The sequence below is a fragment of the Diadema antillarum genome, unplaced genomic scaffold, assembly GCF_040938485.1.
Source record: "Diadema antillarum isolate AM-2024a unplaced genomic scaffold, OU_Dant_1.0 seq00002253_RagTag, whole genome shotgun sequence".
Classification (NCBI taxonomy): domain Eukaryota; kingdom Metazoa; phylum Echinodermata; class Echinoidea; order Diadematoida; family Diadematidae; genus Diadema; species Diadema antillarum.
The window spans coordinates 1-22712 of record NW_027272882.1 but is presented as its reverse complement, the minus strand read 5'-3'; the positions used below and the strand labels follow the sequence as shown (position 1 = coordinate 22712).

General features: G+C 38.7%; 2 protein-coding genes across 2 annotated transcripts; one reads left to right on the top strand and one right to left on the bottom strand.

Annotated features, from left to right (window-relative positions):
* The first annotated feature begins 1960 nt into the window (after positions 1 to 1960).
* LOC139714366 (speedy protein A-like) lies at positions 1961 to 10723 on the top strand. The gene is made up of 6 exons (XM_071626072.1): positions 1961 to 2048; positions 6322 to 6380; positions 8144 to 8229; positions 8944 to 9115; positions 9832 to 10153; positions 10668 to 10723. Exons 1-6 carry the CDS (start codon positions 1961 to 1963, stop codon positions 10721 to 10723), a joined length of 783 nt encoding a protein of 260 aa, XP_071482173.1.
* Positions 10724 to 12298: 1575 nt separating this feature from the next.
* On the bottom strand, positions 12299 to 22703 carry LOC139714365 (tRNA (adenine(58)-N(1))-methyltransferase TrmI-like; the record flags this gene model as incomplete). The annotated part of the gene is made up of 7 exons (XM_071626071.1): positions 12299 to 12884; positions 14726 to 14797; positions 17577 to 17755; positions 19025 to 19116; positions 20435 to 20625; positions 21552 to 21654; positions 22167 to 22703. Coding segments are annotated over 7 exons (1230 nt in total), but the record flags the coding sequence as incomplete, so codon positions are not given.
* Between the last annotated feature and the right edge of the window lie 9 nt (positions 22704 to 22712).

Sequence of the window (22712 nt, the reverse complement as noted above, 5' to 3'; positions counted from 1 at the left end):
TTCGAAACCTACGGAGGTGCGAAAATCTGTGACAGACTGTGTATGTTTTTCAAGCTTACCGATATAGCACTCTATTGACTCAGGACGCTCCCACAGTGTGTAACTGTGTATACGGAGCGTCCCGGGGTTAGCTTAGCGCTTGCAAGCTGTTTGTTTTCACTCCAGTCGACCGGAAGTGACGTGTAGCCGACCGCAAGAATTACGAGGGAGTGTACCGTCCCAGCCCGAGCGAGCGAAGCGAGTGTACACATAGCCTACTACACATATCGCAGGAAAAAATCTGCACTCCGGTTAGCTTTGCATTTGCCGTGCACAATCTGTAGTAGGGCCTACAGTGCATTCAATATGATGTACAGTGTACTATGTATAGATGAAGAGTTTGAATTCCAAATCCTGAATCTGAACCTAATCCTAACCCATCCCCATCCCACAATCGGGAGATTTTGTATTTTTAGGGTTTCCAGCTTACGATTTTAAGCATACTTACATGCTTTATTCCCCCCCCCCCCCCCCCGCTCCATGGTCTCTGGGTTTGACCCAACGACGAAAATTTTAATACACAGTTATATCCAGAGTTATCATGTGTTTGGTTATTAACTTATTAAGTTAGTGAGTCTGGACATATTACGATGGCGTTTTTCTATGCACATTAATTTTTTATTTTATTATTATTATTTTTTTTTTGGGGGGGGGGGGGGGGGCAGCCCAAGGAGGGGGTTAACCCCCCCCCCCCCCCCCCCGCAGATCCGCCACTGCAATATGTTATAATCAATAACCAAACAACTCTATTATTATCATAGTTCGCTCCCTGGAGTCTGACAGTTTGACATCTACTGCTGACGAATCGTGGATAGATTAATTAGCGTAGAGAGAAAGAAAGGTGGGATGGGGGTAACTAGCTGTTTTTTTTTTTTTCTTCTGCCGTTTGGCAAGACAATCCCACAGACCACCTTCTTAAAGTAGGTTGTGTAAGGGGTCTAGAGCAATTACCCCTTGGGCAATTACCCCAGACCCTTCCCCTGGCCCTAATCCTAAATCCTGAATCTGAACCTAATCCTAACCCTAACCCTAACCCTAATCTTAACTCTAACCTTACCACTAGCCGGGGAGTAATTGCCCTCTCTGGGGGCAAGTACAGTAGTAGGAGCATGGTGCAATGAACTTCTCTAGAATGAACCCCGGGGATCGAGGGACTTCGGCGCGCGCCGTTATACAAGTACGCGCACAGAAACTGGTTCATGAATGCAGGATGGCCATGAACAGCTGTAATCGTATCGCTATCCCACCGCCTTGCTTTACGCACAGTGCATTGTAGTGCATTGCCTTCTCAAGATCACTCGCGCGCAGCAGAGGTACCCTACACAAAAGTACACAGTACGTACAGCACTAGCATGCAGCAGCAGGCGATCTCGACAAGCGATACTGAGCTAGCTGCATTGGCATGATATCTGTGCATGATATGCATCCATCCAGCACGCAATAAGCTGCGCATACACATGATATGCCGATCCCAAATCCGCTGCTGCATGCTGGCACACTGATGCGGTACGGTGCGCTTTTTAGCGCTTGACGACTAGTACCTACGTACCTACCTGCGCATGCTAAGCGCGTCGCCAACGTCGCTTGTGGACAACAAACCATACTCAAAATAATTTTCGACAAATGTCGATTTCAAGCTCGATCGACAGGGTAAATGGATGTTTGAGCCTAGTTTCGACAAATGAGAAATTAAGACGACAAATGCATCGAGTGTGGCTCGGACTTTGAGATCGATAGGGTCGACATCCCTCGACAAAGCTTGCAAGACGTGCAGCCAGAAGGTCCTACCACTACCCCACCACTGGGTTAGCAGCCTAGCCTGCGGGATTGCAGTAAGCCTAGGTCGGTCACAGTAGGCAGTCCTAGCCTAGGTGATCCAGTAACTTGTACGTTTGTGCAAACGAACGACGACCGAGAAGAGATGCTGTCTGCTGCCGGAAGGAAGAGGTCATTACCTCAGAAAATGATCGTCACTTCCAACGAAATAACTGCATTTTATGAGCTTTTTGGTAAGTCCTAGGTGCAAGTATGCTGTACCGGTACTTGTTAGACTAAATTTAACTGCGACCAGCCCCAACGCGTAGGCCTACCCCTGTGCTGTATAACTCAACTGTTGTAGTGTAAACTGTTAGTGTGTCAGTGTATAAGGCCAAGTCCAAGGAGCGCCCCGGGGTTAGCTGTAACTGTTTAATAGACTATAAACAGTAACAGTACGTTGTCGTTAGATCCTATTCTATATTTCTATGCCTCCCCTTCCATGACTGAAAATGCTGAAATTAGCTCTCGCAGGCCATAGACTTCTTCACTCGTCTGTTTCCAGATTCCGTTTCACTTAACAAGTTAAAGTTTATGATCGAAGAGGGGCCGTAGTTGCCGGGCTGAGTGAGAGTGAATGAAAGTTCTGCAAGCCCTGCCTGGGCTAGCCTAGGCAATCTTGCCGCTGGAAACTTGACATGGGTCAGAATAAATCAGATAGAAACAAAGCCATAGCACAGATTCTAGTTTCTAAAACATGTTGGTCTGGAGTCTAACAACAGTTAGAATCTCTATTTTCTAGATCGATCTAGATCTAATGTTAGTTAGGCTTTTCTAGAGCTATCTATAAGACTCAAAGACTCCTTATGACTAGAAACTGTAGAAAATTCTAGTATGAATGAGAGCTCTCACGTTATCGAAATAGACATCGATCTAACATTAGGTGTTCCAGAATCTCACACAGTTTTTTAGATTGATCTCTAGGGTTGTTGTAGAGCTAGGTAGACTGTTCTAAGGCATATTATAGTAACATGTTAGACCCTATTCTACATTAGATCTGAACTAACACAGGGTTTTTAACGTTAGGCCTACCAAAAAAAAGAAAGAAAAAAAGAAGTCTGTTCAATGTGAAATGATGTCTAACGTTAGAATTAGAAAAGTGATCCATTTTTTTTTTTCAGATGACTTGGATTTAGAATCTCTAGAACACGTACTCTATGTCCTTACTGGTTATTTAACGTTTCTTAGACAACTTGTGTTTAAAAGTCGACTCGAAGCAAGAGGTTTGAATTTTGTTTTATTTTGGTCCTTTATTTTTATCAAATTCAGCTCTTCACAATTCAAAAAGTCGCGACGTAATATTAGAAGTAGGACTCTAACTTAGCCCTTCAAGTTCTAGAACATGCTGTCTGGAACCTAACCCTGGGGCGCTCCTTCACACAGTTCGCGTGCGGGCTGGTCACAGTTTATCTAAAATATCTGGAACCATGCCCCATTTAATAAACTTGACTTAGAACAATAGAAGTTGATAGTCTTGCCTAGTCTATTTTCTGGTCTATGCTAGTTTCTTAAATTCTTGCTGATCTTGCCACATGACATCTAACGTTAGATTCTACTACAGTACTAGACATGTCGACCTAGAGTCCAACTAGAAAGTCTAGAAAGTCTAGAAATCTAGATTAGACTCTAGATTAGATGCTTATCTGAATTTTTTGTTGACATGTACCGACCTGGTTAACATACCTGGTTGTTCGCTTAAAATAAAAGTTAGCCCTACTATACAAAACTTATTTGCCCTTCTGCTAGGTAGTAGTATGTCTAGCACTGCTTAGCAGAGGGGCAAATAAGTTTTGTAGTAGCAGTGCTCAACTCCATACTATAGCCTATAGGCCCCTAGTCTGAGTGCAATAACAAATCTGTGTTTTTTGTGCTGTGTAGTTTCATGAGAACATGGACATGAAAAATTGCTGCTCAGGTTAATATCAGATATATACATAGGTCTACTTGTCCTTTTTTGTCTTCCATGCTTTCTGCAAGTTACAAAGTAGATTTGAAAGAGTTATGTGCTGTTTACCACATAGTCCGAGAGATTATTCCATTCAGCAATGTGACAAGACATTTGATCATATCTTTATGCCTCCGCCACAAAGTGGTGCCGGAGGCATTATGTTTTCAGGTTGTCCGTCCTTCCGTCCCTCCTTTCGTCCGTCTGTAATGAATTTTGTGGACAGTGAAACTAAAAAACCTTTTGAGGTATCCTGATGGAACTTGGCATGTATGTATATTAGGGGGTGAAGTTGTGCCTATCAACTTGTGGGTGCACATGCTCAAGGTCAAAGGTCGAAAGGTCATGGTCAAAATGCTCAAAATGTCACTATTTCCCCCATATCTATGCAACGCCTGAAGATATTTTCTTGAAAATTAGTGTATACATGTGTTACCAAATTAAAACTCTCTGGGCCCCGTTGCAAGAAAGTTGCAATCAATTGCAAATAATTGCTAATTTTGAAACAACCATTCTGATTGGCTCAAGGTCTGCCCTATTAAGAAGACATGCATGCAACAATGATTTTGATTGGCGAGTGACAATCAGTTGCAAGTTGCGTTTAAACGCAAAGTTTCTAGCAACGGGGCCCAGGTGAAAGTTTGGGGTCATGAGGTCAAAGGTAAAGTAAAAATGTTAAAATTTGACTTTTTTCTCCATATCTTGGAAATGGTTTAAGGTATCTTCATGGAACATATATGTTCCATGAATGCATCTGACTGGCAGTAATTATCTAGGGAATTTGGGTTTCATGGGGTCAAAGGTCAGGGGTCAAAGGTCAAGGGCAACACTTCAAAATTTTACTATTTCCCTCATATTTATGCAATGCCTGCGGAATTATTTTTTTAAAAACTTGGTGTATGCATGTATAACCCAATAGAGATTCTCTAGTAAGTTGTTGTTTGTTTTTTTGCCTCAAAGGTCAAAAGGTCAAAGATCAAATGAAAGTGCTGAACTTTACTTCTTCCTCCATATCTTGGAAGTGGCTCAAGTTATTAAATCTTGAAACTTAGTACATATTTATGCATGTTCTGCCTGACAGGGATTCTCTTATGAATTTTAGGGTCAAAGGCTAGATGAAATTGGTAACAATTTATTATTCAGTACAGAAATTGCACTTTTTCTCCGTACTTTGAAAAATACTCAATGCAAAAACTTTTTAAAGGGTCAAAGTCAAGTAAAAGTCCTAAAATCTCCAAATACATGTTCTCCCATTCATCCAATTAAACCTAGATCAAGGAAGATGAACATTCAACACATTTGTGACAAACATGTCATTTTAATATTTTGCCAATTTTGTGTAAATGAAATCACACATTGTCCACACATACTATAGACCTATTACGAGAATCATGCATTATGGCGGAGGCATACCAGTTGCCATAGTGACATTTCTAGTTCAGTTTTGCATCTGTTGTGTTCTTCGTCATCTTATAAGTTTTACTTGTTGTACCCTCTAGCTCTGCTGTCTGTTCTCAAGTTGAAAAAACTTGCTTGGCTGAATACCTTTCAGTCTATTCATAACCTTGTTGCATATTAAAGGACACATGCATAAATCCTATGTCCAGTACCTGTGGTGGTAATGCAATAAATTAATATGCGCCATATGCAACAATATACAAATGATGCACAGGATAGAGTGCGTTAGTGTAGGCGTATAGTGCACTCGAGGGTATTTACAATTGTGAAACATGCACGAGGCGAAGCCGAGTGCATGTTGCACTACATTGTAAATACCCGAGAGTGAGCTACGCCTCCACTAACGCCACGAAATAATCCTGTGCATCATTTGTTTTATAAAATGGGTCGAAAATTCGAAAACTAACAGCATTTGTCAGCGTTTTTCACGTACCTTTGTGGGTCAAGACGTCCGAGGATGTTCGTCCCCAACATTTACGCACGTCGCACTCGGAAATCCCGCACATGTAAGTACTGTACGTATAAGCGTATACGTACGCCACATGATTGTTGTGCACAAGAAAGGCCGGCTGGCAGCCCGAACGAGAAGTTGTTTACAGGATTGACAGCGCGTATGGTAGAGCGCGACGCACTTGTAACAACTTATTAAGTGTGCACTGCTAGTGTAAACATTGTGACGTCAGTGACTTTACGCTTTTTTGCAAGGCCGTGCATTATAGTAAAAATTAATGCACGCACACGTGACTCATTTCAGCGCTTCCAATTGGCTACATTCTTGAACCCATTTTATAACAAAAAATAATAATAATAACAATAACTATGACTAGTGTAGAGGCTAACCCTAAACAAATACAGGTGGATGATCACAGTCATGCTGAAGTATGATTGTGTCTATTAGGCCTATACAATCAACAACCATAATTCACATCAAGAACAGTTCACAAAATTGACTGCTGTAGCAGTAGATGTCTGAGGCAAACCAAAGTTTAAGTTTTATAGATCCAAAGGTGCCAATGGAACTCCAGTTTCAGTTTAAAATATCACTTTGTTCTAATCCAATGCAGATGATGATGTCATTCAGGACTTCTTGTGGATGGATTGCTGTGCCAAAACAGCTGATAAGGTATGGCTGAATTAATAAGGTTTTGTGAAGTTTTCAAAATATGATCACCATCAGGTGTGCATAATATGTTTGTTGTCCCCGCCGAACGAGTTCGAGCAGGGGACTATGAAACGGGCTCCGTACGTGTGTGTGTCCGTCCGTGTGTCCGTCCGTCCGTGTGTCCGTCCGTCCGTGTGTCCGTCCGTGTGTGCGTCCGTGTGTGATCAAAATCTTCAATTTGCTACTTCTCTGTCATTTATGAGCCAATTTTGATTCTGTTTGCTTTATATGATAGCACTACATGGGAGCTTTGAAACTTCTACACAGAATTTCAGTCGTGACCTTTGACCTTGACCTTTGACCTATATTGTACATTTTGCTACAAAATGCTACTCCTTCGCCATTTCTAACCCGATTTCGATTCCGTTTGCTTTATGTGATGGCACTAGGTGAGGGCTTCAAAACTTCTACACAGAATTTTGACCTTTGACTTCTTTGACCTTTGACCTTGATTTTTGACCTGTATTGTACATTTTGCTACAAAATGCTACTCCTTCGCCATTTCTAACCCGATTTCAATTCCGTTTGCTTTATGTGATGGCACTAGGTGAGGGCTTCAAAACTTTTACACAGAATTTTGACCTTTGACTTCTTTGACCTTTGACCTTGATTTTTTGACCTATATTATACATTTTGCTACAAAATGCTACTCCTTCGCCATTTCTAACCCGATTTCGATTCCGTTTGCTTTATGTGATGGCACTAGGTGAGGGCTTCAACACTTGTACACAGAATTTTGACCTTTGACCTTGATTTTTTGACCTGTATTGTACATTTTGCTACAAAATGCTACTCCTTCGCCATTTCTAACCGGATTTCGATTCCGTTTGCTTTATGTGATGGCACTAGGTGAGGGCTTCAAAACTTCTACACAGAATTTTGACCTTTGACTTCTTTGACCTTTGACCTTGATTTTTTACCTATATTGTACATTGGCTACAAAATAAAATGCTACTCCTTCGCCATTTCTAACCGGATTTCGATTCCGTTTGCTTTATGTGATGGCAGTAGGTGAGGGCTTCAAAACTTCTACACAGAATGTTGACCTTTGACTTCTTTGACCTTTGACCTTGATCTTTTGACCTATATAGTACATTTTGATACTAAATGCTACTTCCGGCGGGGACATATTTTACGCACCGCGTAATTTCTACTTTTCCTTGTTTCCAAACTTAGAATATGTTACTTTATATTCTTGTTAAATGTTGTTTTAATGAGCTAGAAGTGTCATCTAGTTGTCCATCTGGCAATTCTATCCAGTTTTTCTGCCTGATAAACACAATCTAGATTAGATTTTTTATCAAACTTAATACAAGGGGAAGAGTATCGATGAACTAGGTATCACAGAAATATCCTGATACTGTACTGTAAAAGTGAAAATTTTTGTGCAACCAAAAACTAACACGAAAAAGCACACAAATATTTTTGTCTGCCATATGTTCCAGTGATTGATGTCTTGATTCCACGAAATTAAAAACACACAAATTTCATCTTACCTAAATCTCGTCTCTTACCCATCTCATCTAAAAAATTGCTCACGCGAAAACATCCACTGTTAAGTATCATTGCAAAATTATAGAATGTGTACTGTATTCAGTTTATACAACAACCAACCAGTACATGCGAGCCCACTCAGGAGACTTGTACCAACAAAAAGATATGTATATTACATATATGTGCATTTTACATGTCCATTTCCATACTCTTGCAATGATCTATTACAGTATCTCCTGGCCATGGTCTTTGCCTACTTCAAGAGAGCCCAGTATTCTCCAAAGCAGTACACAAGACTGAATTTCTTTGTAGCATTGTGAGTAAATTGCAAATTCAGTACTTGTTATGATTGGAAAAAAGGGTAAATCTCTCCAAACACCTTATGAGGACAGAAGTACAATGTAACAGTGAATTCTTCCTTGTATCTGCTAGTCACTGGATTTCTTTGAAAATTATACAGTAAACTCCCGTTATAACGAACACAGATATAACAAATTTACGGTCACAACGAAGTGAAAATCCAGGCCCAACATTATTTGCTCTATATTTGTTATTGTTTATTTGTTCGGTTATAACGAAATGTCGATATAACAAAAGAAAACTGCCAGTCTCGAGGACTTCGTTGTAACGGGAGTTGAATGGGATAGTATAGATGGCCATTACATTTTTCATAGTCATTCAAGAACATATTGCATTGTATATCATATCTGCTCTTTGCCCATTGTCTTGGCATACCATAACTTTGCAATGCAAGTGTATGGAATCCTGAATGATCAGCTTTTATTTGTCAGGTGAAAAGTCACAGTAATATTTGCATGTAGCTGCCATTCTACCTACTCCTTTTAATTAGGGAGACCACAATCAAGTTTCAATGTGACAGTGTAGTAGTCTGGTTTTTTGTATATTTCACCAACCAAATTATAGACAAATAGGCTGTTTTGTACTACTCCCTGATAGCCTGATTCATGGTAATTTACAATTGTTCAACTCTAGTTTCCTGTCCAAACTCTGATTATCTTGGTCTTTCAAGGTACTTGGCAAATGATATGGAAGAAGATGAAGAAGATGCCAAATACGACATATTCCCCTGGGCCCTTGGAAGGAACTGGAGGAATACCTACCCGGGATTCCTTCGCAAGAGGGATAAACTGCTTAGATCTATTCACTACAGGGCTGCAGTGAGTAGAAAATGCTGTGAAGAGGTAAGAATTGTATGTAACTGTTTGCTTGTGGCATCAACATTTGGACATACATTTGTATCAGTTGATATTTACCTTTAACCGAGACTTGTCCAGTACAGTCTGTTTAAATGTGAGGCTGTTAATGTAGGGCCATGTAAAAGCACCTAGCATACAAGTGTTCCTGCTGTAATGCTGTGATTTTCTTTGTTTTATTGTTATTGCACAATTCACTAATTTAAGTCTCATTCAAAAATATATTTATTCTCTCGCTTGTTTGCTTTTTATGTCATATCGATGTACACCTGTTACTGCACTGAAGAATACATCTTTATTTTGAGCTCAAATAAAGATGAAATAATAAAGTTTAGTATATAGTAGGGAAAAAAAAATAAAGGCATTTAAAAAAAAAAATCAAATGGCCATGTTTACATCATTCTAAGAAAGACAGTGTGCCCAGAAAACACATTCTCTTCTCATGACATATGTATTGAAAGCATAAACACATAAATGTGCCAATAGACAAGAACCAATGACCATCACATCACTAAACCATTTTCATGGTACAATTTTGTTATAAATTGATTTTCTGTCTGTAATACTACTACAGTAATTCTAATTTGAATGCACCCAATGATGTAAAATGTGAAAGTTACAAGGATTGAATAAAAAAAATAAATAATAACAATAATAGGTGGGGCATATACTTATTCAACTGATGGTAATTTCACTTGATGCAGGTCATGAGTTTGGTTCCCAACCACGTAATCTGGAAGCGTGAGAGAATGGCTCATCATGCAGGAGCTACTCGCAAATATCCCACTTATGGTGAGGAGGATGAAGCTATGCCTCTGGGTCCGGATGCAACACCCATCCACTGTACAGCATGCGAGAAGGCTGGAGGGTTTGCCTTTGATTTGGACATCCTGCAGAGTCCAGATAGTGGCTTTCTCTACCTCTCATCCTGTACAGACAGCTCCTCTGACAACTCACTGGACAGTGTCGAGGAAATGGAAAGCTCTTCCTACGTGAAGTTGGGAGATGCACCAATGAAACATTCAGGTATTCATCTTGCAGCAATTCCACTTTGTTGTTTTCAGTCTAAATTTGAGATAAGAATGATCTTTGACCAGCATATGAGCAAAGCATTGTGTTCATATAAGCATTGCCTTCATTTGAGGCAAAAATAGTTTTGAGAAATTTCAAAGGACAACATAATTCAAAACACTTTTGTTTCCTTACAAGGGGAAATTAAAACTGAAAGCATGGATACCCTCAATGCTGAATCATTTGCATGGGTTTTGGGGTGTGTGCCAATTATGAGCAGTTACAATTCGTGCCATATAAGATTCAGACGAATGATAAAAAGGCTATCTTTGGATATTGATACATGTGTACAAAACTTTAATACAATCTTCAATTTCAGTTCAATTTCAGTTCAATTAATTTAAATCTCATATTTTGTTCATAATAATGCAAACCATTGTTCTAGGGCCTGTAGATGAAAAGAACTCGAAGGATTCAAAAAAAAAACCCAACAACAACACTTGAGCATGCTTTTTACATTTCCTGTCAGGTCCACAAGACTTCAAGTTTGATGAAACCTCGATCTGGGCAGCTAGGGATGAGTAATCCCAAGCAAACCAAGGGAAAAGGAGAAATAGTACTCCCGACGTTGACCCAGCCACAGCAATAAACAGCTATGAAGTGACACATAAGGATACGACAGTATAATCAATAGATAATCAGCTGACATCTTCTCATAGTATACCCCCGATTCCTTGACAAAATATAATTGGGTCTGTTGTGTAATGCAGATGTCTTATGGATTACTACTTCGATTAGAGTATTTGTATCTTTATAAAAGATCACAAAAGGAAAAACCCAGAAACAGATACTCATTTCATGAATCCCAGATCATGTGTTCTTTCAGCTGCATAGTTGCATATGTCTGTACTCTGTGATCTGGAAAGAGAGTATATCGTCGTGCGCATGGCAGATTGTCATTACAGCGCTTCCTTGCGCCTGGTAGATTGTCGTTACAGTGTGAGAGTGCGCATGGCAGATTGTCATTAGGGTGTGGGAGTGCGCATAGGCTTAACATTCTGCCATGCGCACGGAAGTGCGCTAACAACAATCTGCCATGCGCATGACGATATGTACTTAAAATGTGTTTTGCTTTGTTACTATTACATGGGTTAATGTACAATGTAAATTAAGATAAGAATGGAAAATCTAAACTTCATCAGTACAGGTGATTAGTGAATAGCATGCATGTAAATCTGGTATAATTTGAGAACTACAATGTATTTCAAGGAAATATTTTTCCACTTCAGAGATTATAAGTAATTTATCACATATTGTATAAACATTTATTTTACCAGAGAAGTTGAGATTATAAGTTTGTATTAATGATATGTGGCAATACATATGATGCGAGGTCAGATAAATGTAAATATTCAAATTTTATGAAACATATAGAAATTTATATGAGGACTTTGCAATACATGTGTATATATTTGTATATGAGAAGAAGTCTCAAAAAATGGTCTTTAAAGTGGCATATTTTATGTATGACTCTCAAGGTTTGAAAAAAATACTCCTTTACACAGTGAAGCCTTTCAATATCTTTCCGTGAACATATGTACATGTTGTGCTTGTGACTCTGCAATAGTTCAGGAATATAACTTCCTTGATTTATCCGTATTTTTTGTGTTAAAATGTTACGTAATGTGCTCTGCTTATCTGTATTTTTTTTTGGGGGGGGTGGTTGTTCATTAGGGCGATATTGTCAGGATGTAAATTCCTTTACAGCAGCAGGAATTTGGTGTGTAAAAGGAGAGTTAGCCAAGTAGAGAAAAGGATTACCTATAATTGACATAATGGAACAAAACAGACATTCAAGTAGATTTTGTGACAAACTTCTTTATTATTTGCTTTTTTCCATGAAGTAAGACATTTTTTTTTAAATGTTCAACACAGTATGAACTTTCATTTTCCATCACACATTCACAGGCAAACAAGTAAATGAAGTGGGGAAAAAGTATGCAGGGCAAAAAAAAAACCCAAAAAAACAAACAAAAACTTACAAAACAAAATTCTTCATTTTTTGCAGGGTCCACTAATCATCTCGAAATTTAATGCTTACAAAAACATGACAAGATATCTTACCACCATCAAAACCTGGACATACAGAAGACCCTTGTTTTGTTGAACTGTGTGTGGTGTAAAAGAATTTGCAGATAGCATGGTAATCCCTCCCTGTTTGGGCAGTACAGTATACTCCCGTTGTAACAAAGTCCTCGGGACCAGTGGTTTTCGTTATAGCTGAACAGTACAGTATGTAAAGATACATAGATGGCAAATTTGAGACCTGAATTTTTACTCTGTTGTAATCAGAATTTCATTATAACCGTGTTCATTTTCACGAGAGTATATTGTACAAACATAATTGACTTTGGTGACCTTATCATCTTGTGTAGTGATATGTCACTTGGAAGACTGAACTACTGTGATGTGGGCGAGGTGAGTACATGCAATGTACTAAGTTTCTATGTTTGTCTTTGTGATTTCACAATGGTAAGCATTTATTTGGATTTTGTTACTTTTTATTAATCACACTTCCATTCTTGATTTCCACCTTTCTGGTTGAATGCATTATGTGATTAGATCCTTGTAGTTTGTATATAGTCAATAAATTATGAATGACACTACAGTGTTTGCTAGGAGTGGCTTCATTACACTTTAAAAGTTGCTGTAGATGATCTTATCCTCCTCATCCTCACAAGGAATGCTGTGGAACATAAAAAAAGAAAGTGAGAGATGGGTAACAACATACAAATTAGGTTGAGTCAACATCAAGATCTGTAAAAGTGGAAATTTTCGCGGTGTTGAAATGTTCGCGTATTTCACGCAATCCCAAACCAGCACAAAAATAAAAGCACACAAATATTTTTGCTTGCCGTGAGTTCTAGTATATGTCTGGATTCCATGGGATCAAAAACATGCGAAACTCTTCGAAAATTAGTTCCATGAAAATATTCACTTTTACAGTACCACTATTGCAAAGTGTATCAGATTGTAATTGGAAACAGCACAATGTCAATACAAGTACTGTATATGAATCTGAATAAATTTAAAATAAATCGTACTATTAAATCACTAAGTCTTTTATATTAATGGTCAACCTTGCCTGAGAAAACCTTCCACAAGCCGAAAAATGGGTTAAGTTGAAGAAAAGTTTTATCCTGGATGGATATAAACTTGTTCATTCTATTGGGTGTGTCATAATTCATGTAAGTCGAAGGATTTTCTCCAGGCTCTTTGGATTCCACTTTTGCGGTTGACTGAATTTCTTCACGGACAAATCCCTGAATGTAAACAGTTGCATGAACCACAGCAATGAAATGCATGCAGATAAGAGAGAATCTTGGCATGACTTGAATGATGTGGGGTTATATTATGAAACATAGCATGTTGCATGCAATCACACACACATGTATATTAAACAAAAACTGTCTTTTGCCAAAAGGGTTGATAATTGATAAAAAATCCAACTTTCTAAACAGCGAGTGATTAACATCCTGATGATTACAATGCTTGAATATCCATCTCATTTGGCTAAAATTCTCATTAATCTTTAGCTCTTATTACTCGACAGTGCAGTATCTGCACTTCTGCAAAAATAAATTAAACCGAAACTCGATGGCCACACCTGACATTTTTATTTTCTATTTTTTATCATCGTGATGACCTGAATCATCCCAATGACCTTGTTTCTGTTATTAAGCCTGATCATACAAAGATGAAATGGATTTTCACGTCATTGTGCAGAGTCCAATTATGCGATGCCATATTTTGCCTAACATTAAAAAAGATGTATACATGTGGTTTGCTCTATCAAACTTGGTTATTTGATAAATTATGTAATATTACGCAACAGAAATGAGTGTAAGCAAAACAAATGAAAGGTCTGGTGGTTGAGGGTCGTGGTAGAATATGAAACTGGGTTTTAATATGCAAATCGTGCACATTACACAAGGCATTAGGAAGAATTATCCCCCAACAAAAGCTTTGGAAAATGCTTTGAACCCTAGTTTGATAAAATGGTGACATGATTTAAATTCAGCTGCAGCCATTTTTGCAAAATCCCCATGCCAGCACCAGCTCCATAAGCTAACTGAACCACACACACAAATATTTGCAATGCATTTGTAACACACAGGCAATGCAGCTGAGCAAAGACAAGTGGTCATTAGTATGGGTCATTAGTAGTAACGTCCTGTGGAAAGTAAAATTGGGCCTTTAGGCAAAATGAAAGACTGGTCAAGTGATGGCTCTTAGCCATTCATTCAGTTAGGAATTTTTTTTTTTTTTTTTTTTTTTTTAACCATAGCCCGGCCAAAGTGGTAAGCTACACACACATGTTGATCACAAACATAAAAACAAGTTAGCTAGTATTTATAAGGGGAAATAAACATATAGGCCAATCTTTTTACTTTGTGACGTCAATATTTTCATGTTCAAGAAAAATGAATTTAATGTAATTTAACATGGTATTGTGTAGAGGAATACTTTGTGCTGTCGTAAATGTGCTTCATCTGACGATAGAGTAATTTTCGTGGCTTCACATACCTGTGTGTGATTCCTGAACATGGTGTGGTCTGGCAAGATACTTGGGTACTTGATCAGCCATGTATTGCTCACCTGACAATAACAAAACATGACAATGAATAATGTCAGAGATGCTATTCAAACCTAATTAATAGATATATTTTCTCTTGCCAATTGTCAAGATTACAACAGCCTATATCATATAAGGGAGAGACTGACAGGAAGAAATTCTAGAGATACAATGGTTTACACAAAAATAAGATTGCAATCAGCAATGGTTAAAGGAGATCTCCGGATGATTTTCAGACTTTTACGTTTAAACAACTATAAATTAGTTATACTGAGTACTGAGTTTCAGTATTTACAGTGATTGGGATGAAGAATAAGAGTTGGGGCTCAATGAAGCAGAACAAAAGAAGAAGGCATGCATAGATTCTACACAGGTGAACTTGTTAAGGGTGGGATTTCACGGAGCACGTGAACGATTTGCGAAGGACGCGAATGACAAAATCCAACATTCGGAAAAGTTTTTCTCCGAATGTTTTCCGACAATGAAGCCGAAAACTATTCTTGCGCAATTTGTGCGAAGTTTCCACGACGTATGTGCGAATGTCGTGTGTATCATTGCTAAAGTACAGCATGTTACGAACACGAAGAACACGCGACGGAAATGCGAACAACGAAAAATTTTCAATAATCATGGGAGAAAATGTACCCAAGAAGAGGTGGAAGCTGTCTTGAGTTGAATTTTTTTCTTTCCCCTCTTTCTCCTTTCTTTTTCTCTCATTTCTCTATCGTGTGCTTGCCTACATTTTTTTCCAGGACGTATCTCCACTAGTAAAGCATTTGATCTTTTTTTTTCTTGCAGTTCCTCCAACACATAATCTCTATAGTTCAAATGAAATTCTACATACTTTTGATTAATTTTATGTGTATTCTGCGATTTTTTTTTGTATACCAAACATTTATTTCTCTTTGCTAGTCTTTAATTTCTTTTGTTACTATAGTTGTTAATAATTGCTTGATGTTTAGATGTATGCTACGATTTTTATTTGTAGAAAACGTATAGGTCATACATCCCCCAAACATGCGCTAAACGTTCGCGAGAATGTCTTAAAAGGTACGCGAACAGTTTGCGATTACATCGTAAAATGATCGGAAAAACTTCGCAGATTTCGCGTAACGTACGCGAGACATTTTCCAAAGTTTCGGAGTCTGTTTGGGGTTTCACGAAAATTTTGCGAACATCGCGCGTGTCTTGCGAAGGTCTTGCGCATATGACGAGGCTTTAAAGACACTTTCGAGAACAATTCACGAGCAAATCACGACCAAGTGTGCGGAAAAGGTTCCCAAAAAAATTCAAACTTTTGAAATTCTCGCCGAAGTAAAAACGACATTCGCGAACAATTGACGACGCTTCCGAACCCTCACGTTCGTTTGGCGATCTTTTGCAGACTAAAATACGAATGCTGGATTTTGCCATTCGCGTCCTTCGCAAATCGTTCGCGTGCTCCGTGAAATCCCACCCTAAGCAGGTGGTATTCTAATGAATTACGCTGCTACATTTCTGAAATATGTGAGGCTCTATGACCCCGTTTACAGTGCGGGGCTGGGCTGAGCCGCAGCCAAGCCCCGCAATTTTGTCTGTTTACACTGCTGGCTCGGCCCGGGCTTTTAATTCAAACCTTTCAATATTTTGTCGTAGTGGCGCTCTGCTTGTAAACAAGCGCAATTTGGTATATTCTGGTTTCCAGACCCTTTGCCAACTGGACTCCGCGTTTGTCGCCGCCTTTGCCGAAGGAAAAATCCTTTGCAGGGCAAAACCACCTTAAACTATACTAGTTTTCGATGTTGAGGCTTGATATCCTGAATAGCGAAATAGTACGGACAGAGGGTCTGGAAGCCAGACTAAATTTGGTACCGCATTCGGCCCAGTTTGCATTTACACTGAGAAAAGGTCAGGCTCTGCCACAGCCGACGAGACCACCTCCAGAGCGTGGCCAAATGCGCGGCCAATTTTGGCCCTGCATTTGGCCTTTTGCGCGTTTACACTGAAATGAAGGCCGGGATCGGCCGCAGCCGAGCCCGGCCTTTTCACTCACTGTAAACGGGGTCTATGTCATCAACACTGTTCAGTGCAGTTCATTGAAGATTTTTCAGAGTATTGGTTTCTCTACTCAAGGACCACAATAAATTCCACAAATCTGTACATGGAGCTGTCGATTTATGTACTACATGATGTGAAATTATGAAATGGAATGCCCCTTTATATCTAGCAATTGATGCCTCATTAAATGATTCCCAGCATTACTTAGTCATCTACATGTGTATAACCAACAACCATGCTTGGCTGTCTTTTTTCAATTCAAAATATGTGCACACAGCATTTATGATAAATATTTCCTTAATAGAAGCATGGCACTATAAGTTTGTCTAGAGAGACAGCCCTTTAATAAATTGCAGAATTTAGCTCTCTGCTCTGTTTCAAGAGGATTGCATTTAGCACAAGAATCCAATATACCGTCTATGATACTTAAGATTGGGTATCTACAATTTCATGAAAACTGCATTATCAAACTAATACAGTGGACTCCCATTATAACAAAGTCCTTGGGACCGGCAGTTTTCATTCGTTATATCAAAATTTCATTATAGCCGAACAGATAAACAATAAAAATGCATAGAGCGGATAATGTTTCGGCCTAAATTTTAACTTCATTGTAACTGGAATTTTGTTATAACCATGTTCGTTATAATGGGAGAGCACTGTATAGAAGCATTACCAATTTTGACTCTGTACAGAATAAAAATAGAAGAGAAGTTAAAGAAAAATAAAACAATGGACAAGAGAGGCAGTTTGTTGATGACTAACCAGATGAGGCACTCTGCTTGTCGTGATCCACCACATTTTGTTGGTGGAGGACAGCCCCACCATATCGCCTGGCTGCATTAACCACCCATGATTTGTGGGAGACTTCAAGGACAGTTTCCATCACCAGAGGGAGCCCCTCTTTACGCACGATCTCAGCTACATCAATGACTTGGGTAAGACTAGAAAAAAAATGGTGTTTGCATAGAACATCAAGAAAGATAGTACAAGCATGTGCATATGAATTACAATTGCACATAAATTTTCATTAATTGATAGTGCAATGTGAAACATAGTCAGTACATGAGATGTTTATGCTAGCAGGAGTAGAAATGTAGAATGAGGTGAAAGATCATGTAGCTCTGAACATCTAGTTTCACTAGGTTCTTACGTCAAAGGGAACTCTACAAAATATCAGGCACGCATTTTGTGATATTTACAGTTAGCACGACACTGGCTAGGGAACAGTCATTTAACCTACCAGGTAAGTCACAGCCACTACTATTACTTGACAGGACAATACAATGTGTATTTGCAGACTTATGAAACATGCCATCGAAGTGAACAATAGTTTTGCTTCATCATCCAAACAAAGGCCCTCTTTACACATTACACAGACATACACTCACTACCAGGTACTCCCTTTGAAATGTATTTTGTATGTTGACAGGCATAGAGCCATCAAACCATTGAATATACAGACTTTCGAGCAGTATAATGACCACCCCTCATTAACATGTACCGGGCATGTAGTCTGGCAGTAAGGCTATGAAAATGTTCACTGTCTCAAATTGGGTACAGTTGAACCTCTCGTATCCAGAAAAGTCGGGAGCGGGGCTCATCCGGATAAGGGATTTGGCCGGATATGGGAGACTCGATGCTTTATACATGTACATAATATACATACACATGTACAGTAGCCCATTGTAGTACCACATGTAGTAATGTGTATACTGCAACCTTTTCATTGTTACACTCAGTAACAGACCCCAAAATAGAGGTTCGTGTTTGCAAGAATGAAATCATTTTCTTTTATGAATTTTTGGGATTATTTACCTAAATAACTATCAAGAAATGTATCAAGTATATGTAATTCATGTGTGTTTGTGTACGAGTTCTCAAAGAGTTGGGAATCCCCCTTTCCTCCCGTAATTATTTTTTAAAAAAATCACGGCGAGATTGCGTCCGTATAATAGAGAGATCCGGATAAAGGGAGGCCGGATAAGAGAGGTTCAACTGTATATGACTGGTAACAGTAGACATGTTGTAGATGAATAGAGGACTTATAATTATACACCACCTGATTTCTATTATGTGTACAGTAACTTACACATTTTTATGAAATTGACAAGAAATTGTCTCTGTAAGATCCAAAATAATACAGTCACACTAAATCAGACAAAAAGGCCACAAGGCAGGAAAAAGATGGCTTCCATATAATCAATACTCACTTAGCTGTGTAGATGGCCATTGCTTTGCCAACTTTCAAATGACTGGCCATTGTTGGCATCACTCTCCAGGCTTCCTCCATGTCGATAATGGCCTGTGAAGAGAAATCAAGATATGTATCATTCAAACTGGAGCGCAAACGTGCAGAGTAAAGGAAATACAGATGAACAGATGTGCAGTCATTGGGATACACTGGTTTATGATGAAGTAACTTGTTTAACCCTAAAAAGACTGGGCTATTTTGGTAGCTCGAAAGACTGGGGGGGGCCTAAAGGGCCCCCCCTTAAGATCTCGGCCGTGGATCGCGCGATCGCCGCGGAAATTTGCACAATGGTAGTGTGCGATGTAATCTACAAGATCGTATATGTAAATTTTCCAAAATAGTCTTCTTTTATTTCATTTTGATTAATTATGCTAATTTATGCGAGAAATCAGACTTTTTTATCTAAATCAGTAAATAAAGCTCCAAAAGTGCTCATTTTTGGTCTAGATATTCTTTGTAGCACTCTTAGCAAATGTACTTGAAAAAAAATTGGTATCAAAATTAATTTCTTATTTATTTTATTGTTTTATGAATTTCTTATGTATTTCTTTGTTTTTTCGACCTTTTGTTTTTGTTGTTTTTTTCAGCAAAATTTGTGGCAGACCCTTTTTGAAGCATAATACTACTAAAAAAAAATTGATTTTATCCATTGAGAGTAAAAATAAGCATATTTATATGAACCATGTGATAAAACTCAATTTGTATTGACTTTGTACACAAAATCACATTTTTGAGCCATTTTCGGTCTCACTTGCATGTACAAAAAGTTATGTAACTTCAGAACCGTACCCCCGGGCGTCACAAATTTGGTGTCAAAATGTGCGGGAAACTCGAAAGAAAAAAGTCATAGAGCATCGCGGCGAGAGCATTGCGTGTTGCTGAGTAATTGCGCGAAATGTCGAGGGGGGGCCTTTTAGGGCCCCCCCCCCCCCAGTCTTTTTAGGGTTAACATAGGGCAAAAACTGCACAAAGATATGCCTATATCAGTCATCACAGTGAGATATCTCTGCAAGGCAGTATACATGTATGATGACCATAATAAACATGCTTACATATTACAGTCAGAATCCTACATTGTGTTTAACTTTACAATCAATAAGTGCACCCGCAACACATTAAGCCTTCTAGTACAGTGCACTTCTGTTATAATGAACACAGTTAAACGAAATAAAAATTCAGGCCGCAATATTATCCTCTCCGTAGTTTGTTATTGTTTATTTGTTTGGTTATACAAAATTTTGATATAACAAAAGAAAATTGCCGGTCCTGAGGACTTCATTACTACAGGAGTCCACTGTATACCGGTACAGGAAAGAAGTCCATTACAGCAATTGGGTGGTTGCAACCACACAAAAGGACAAAGGCTTACTCCATCAACTTGTAGATCTCCTATGAACCGTCTGCACTCTTCCAAGCAGGAGGGATAAAATGACACATTCTCTGGCCATTTGACCTTGTGGCTGATGTCCCAGGATGACCGCCAGTTCTTGAAATTTTTCACAGCAAGCTTTTGGTGGGGTTCCTCGCGGTCAAATGAATGCACTCCCCCAGAGTGTCCAACTGCATGATGTAGAACAGGTTAAGAAATGGCCCTCATAAAACAAGATCTCTGATTTCAGTAAGTTCTTTTCATAATGTCAGTTTACACTTAGAAAAGTGGTGAAGTCTAAAGCACTCACATACTGTAAAAGTGGAAATTTTTGCGCACTTCGCGCAACCAGAAACTAGCGCTAAATAAAAACGCGAATATTTCTGCTTACCGTATGTTTTAGTATTTGATATGTCTTGATTCCGCGGAATTAAAAACATGCGAAATTCTTCGTGCCCAGCCGAGAGCGAAAAACTAGTCGCACAAAAATATCCACTTTTACAGTAGACATACATACATTGCACACACATGCTCTAGACACAAGCATATGCCCTCTTTTTGTGTGCAGTGAAATCAGGCAGATCTATGTGGTTCTGTGACCATGAATTACACTACATTTATTCCTTGCAACCCCAAGATTGATAATTTACTTTAATTCTTTTTGAACATTTTCTTGTAAGAAAATCAATTTCCCCCTTCACAGGAAGGTACATGTATAAATATAGAAAACCACAAATTGCACTCCTTTTGTGCTCTACAATGTCTGTACGAACATATACCATTTGTTTGGTGTGTTTTTTGTTTTGCTTTGCTTTTTTGTTAGTGTTTCACCTACAATGGAGTCTAAATAATAGTAGAAATAGTACTGTACCTTGCTCTGCTATATGTTCCTTAGTCTTACTTCATTGATAAACTATTGTTTGTGTTGGTATATACGTGGGAGATATTGTTGTGACATTGCTGTGTTTTCTTTCGCTCTTGCTATTTATTCATTTATTTATTTATTTATTCATTTATTTATTTATTCATTTATTTATTTATTCATTTATTCATTTATTCATTCATTCATTCATCTCTTTGGGGAGGGGTTGTTTGGCAGTCATTCTATTGTTCCTACCTGCTCTGGATAGAAATAGGGTCATAGCACCCGACCCACTGCCAGCTTCAATTATTGTGTCTCCAGGAGATGCATCAATCATCATTAGCATGGTACAGCAATCCTGTATTAAACATGGGAAAAAAAAGACTTTTGATGTGAGGTATGCTTACAACTCTTATCCTGCTATGCAAATATATATACATACAAATGCTTTGCCCTTGCAATAGAGGTATATTTCAAAAACATAATTTTTAGGGTAAAATAAAGAAGGGCATCAATCATAGTTCTGATGAGAGATAATAAGATATGGAAACCATCAAATGGGATAGTTGCCCTCAAGAATGTGTCAGAGAAAGAGCATAGATACATGTAGGAGAAAGCAACAAATCAATGACAGTTTGAGCAGAACTGGTTGAACGTTTCATGGTATGATGGAACCTATACCAAATGATTGAAGTGTCAGCGCTATGTAATCAGAACTGGTAACGATGTAGCAGGTACTTTTCAATAACAATTATGCATTTGGTCAGATATAAGGGCATACATTAGGTTAAAAAAAAGTCTTAAATCATCCTTTCAGGTTCTATGCCATCAATGCTATTGCTATCACAAGAATATTAGACTCCTATATACCTTGGGGTAGGAGATAACTGGACCTCTTCTCATGTACAGTACATATTCTTCAAGACTTGGTCTTCTGACCATGAGTTCGATGTCCATATTTGTGAGGAAGACACTTCCACTTGGATGACCAATGATGTCTGCATGCCTGATGTTGCCAAATTTAGACTTGAATAGGTGGTTTGCATCGAGTTCCAAAAGGCGCACAAGCTTTTCCTGTCTCTTCAAGTTTTCCCTGATGACAAGGATATACTCCCCATCCACAAGAGGAGGATTACTGGGAAGTGAAGTAATTAAGTCATCTTGTTTCCTGTCATTTGATAAAATAGCAGTTTGCTTGTCTTGATCTTTGTTATGGATTACTCCCACATCAACATCACTTTCCCTGTTGATACCTCGACTTTCTTGGCAAGCTGCTTCCTGTTCATGTTGACTGGGAGAACTTTGAGAAGTTTCAGACTCTGCTGAATGCAGCATCCCACTGACCCTCTGCAGAGGAGATAGAATGCGCCTGCCTCTGAGAACGCTCTTGCGACGAGCTTCGAGGTAACTGAATCG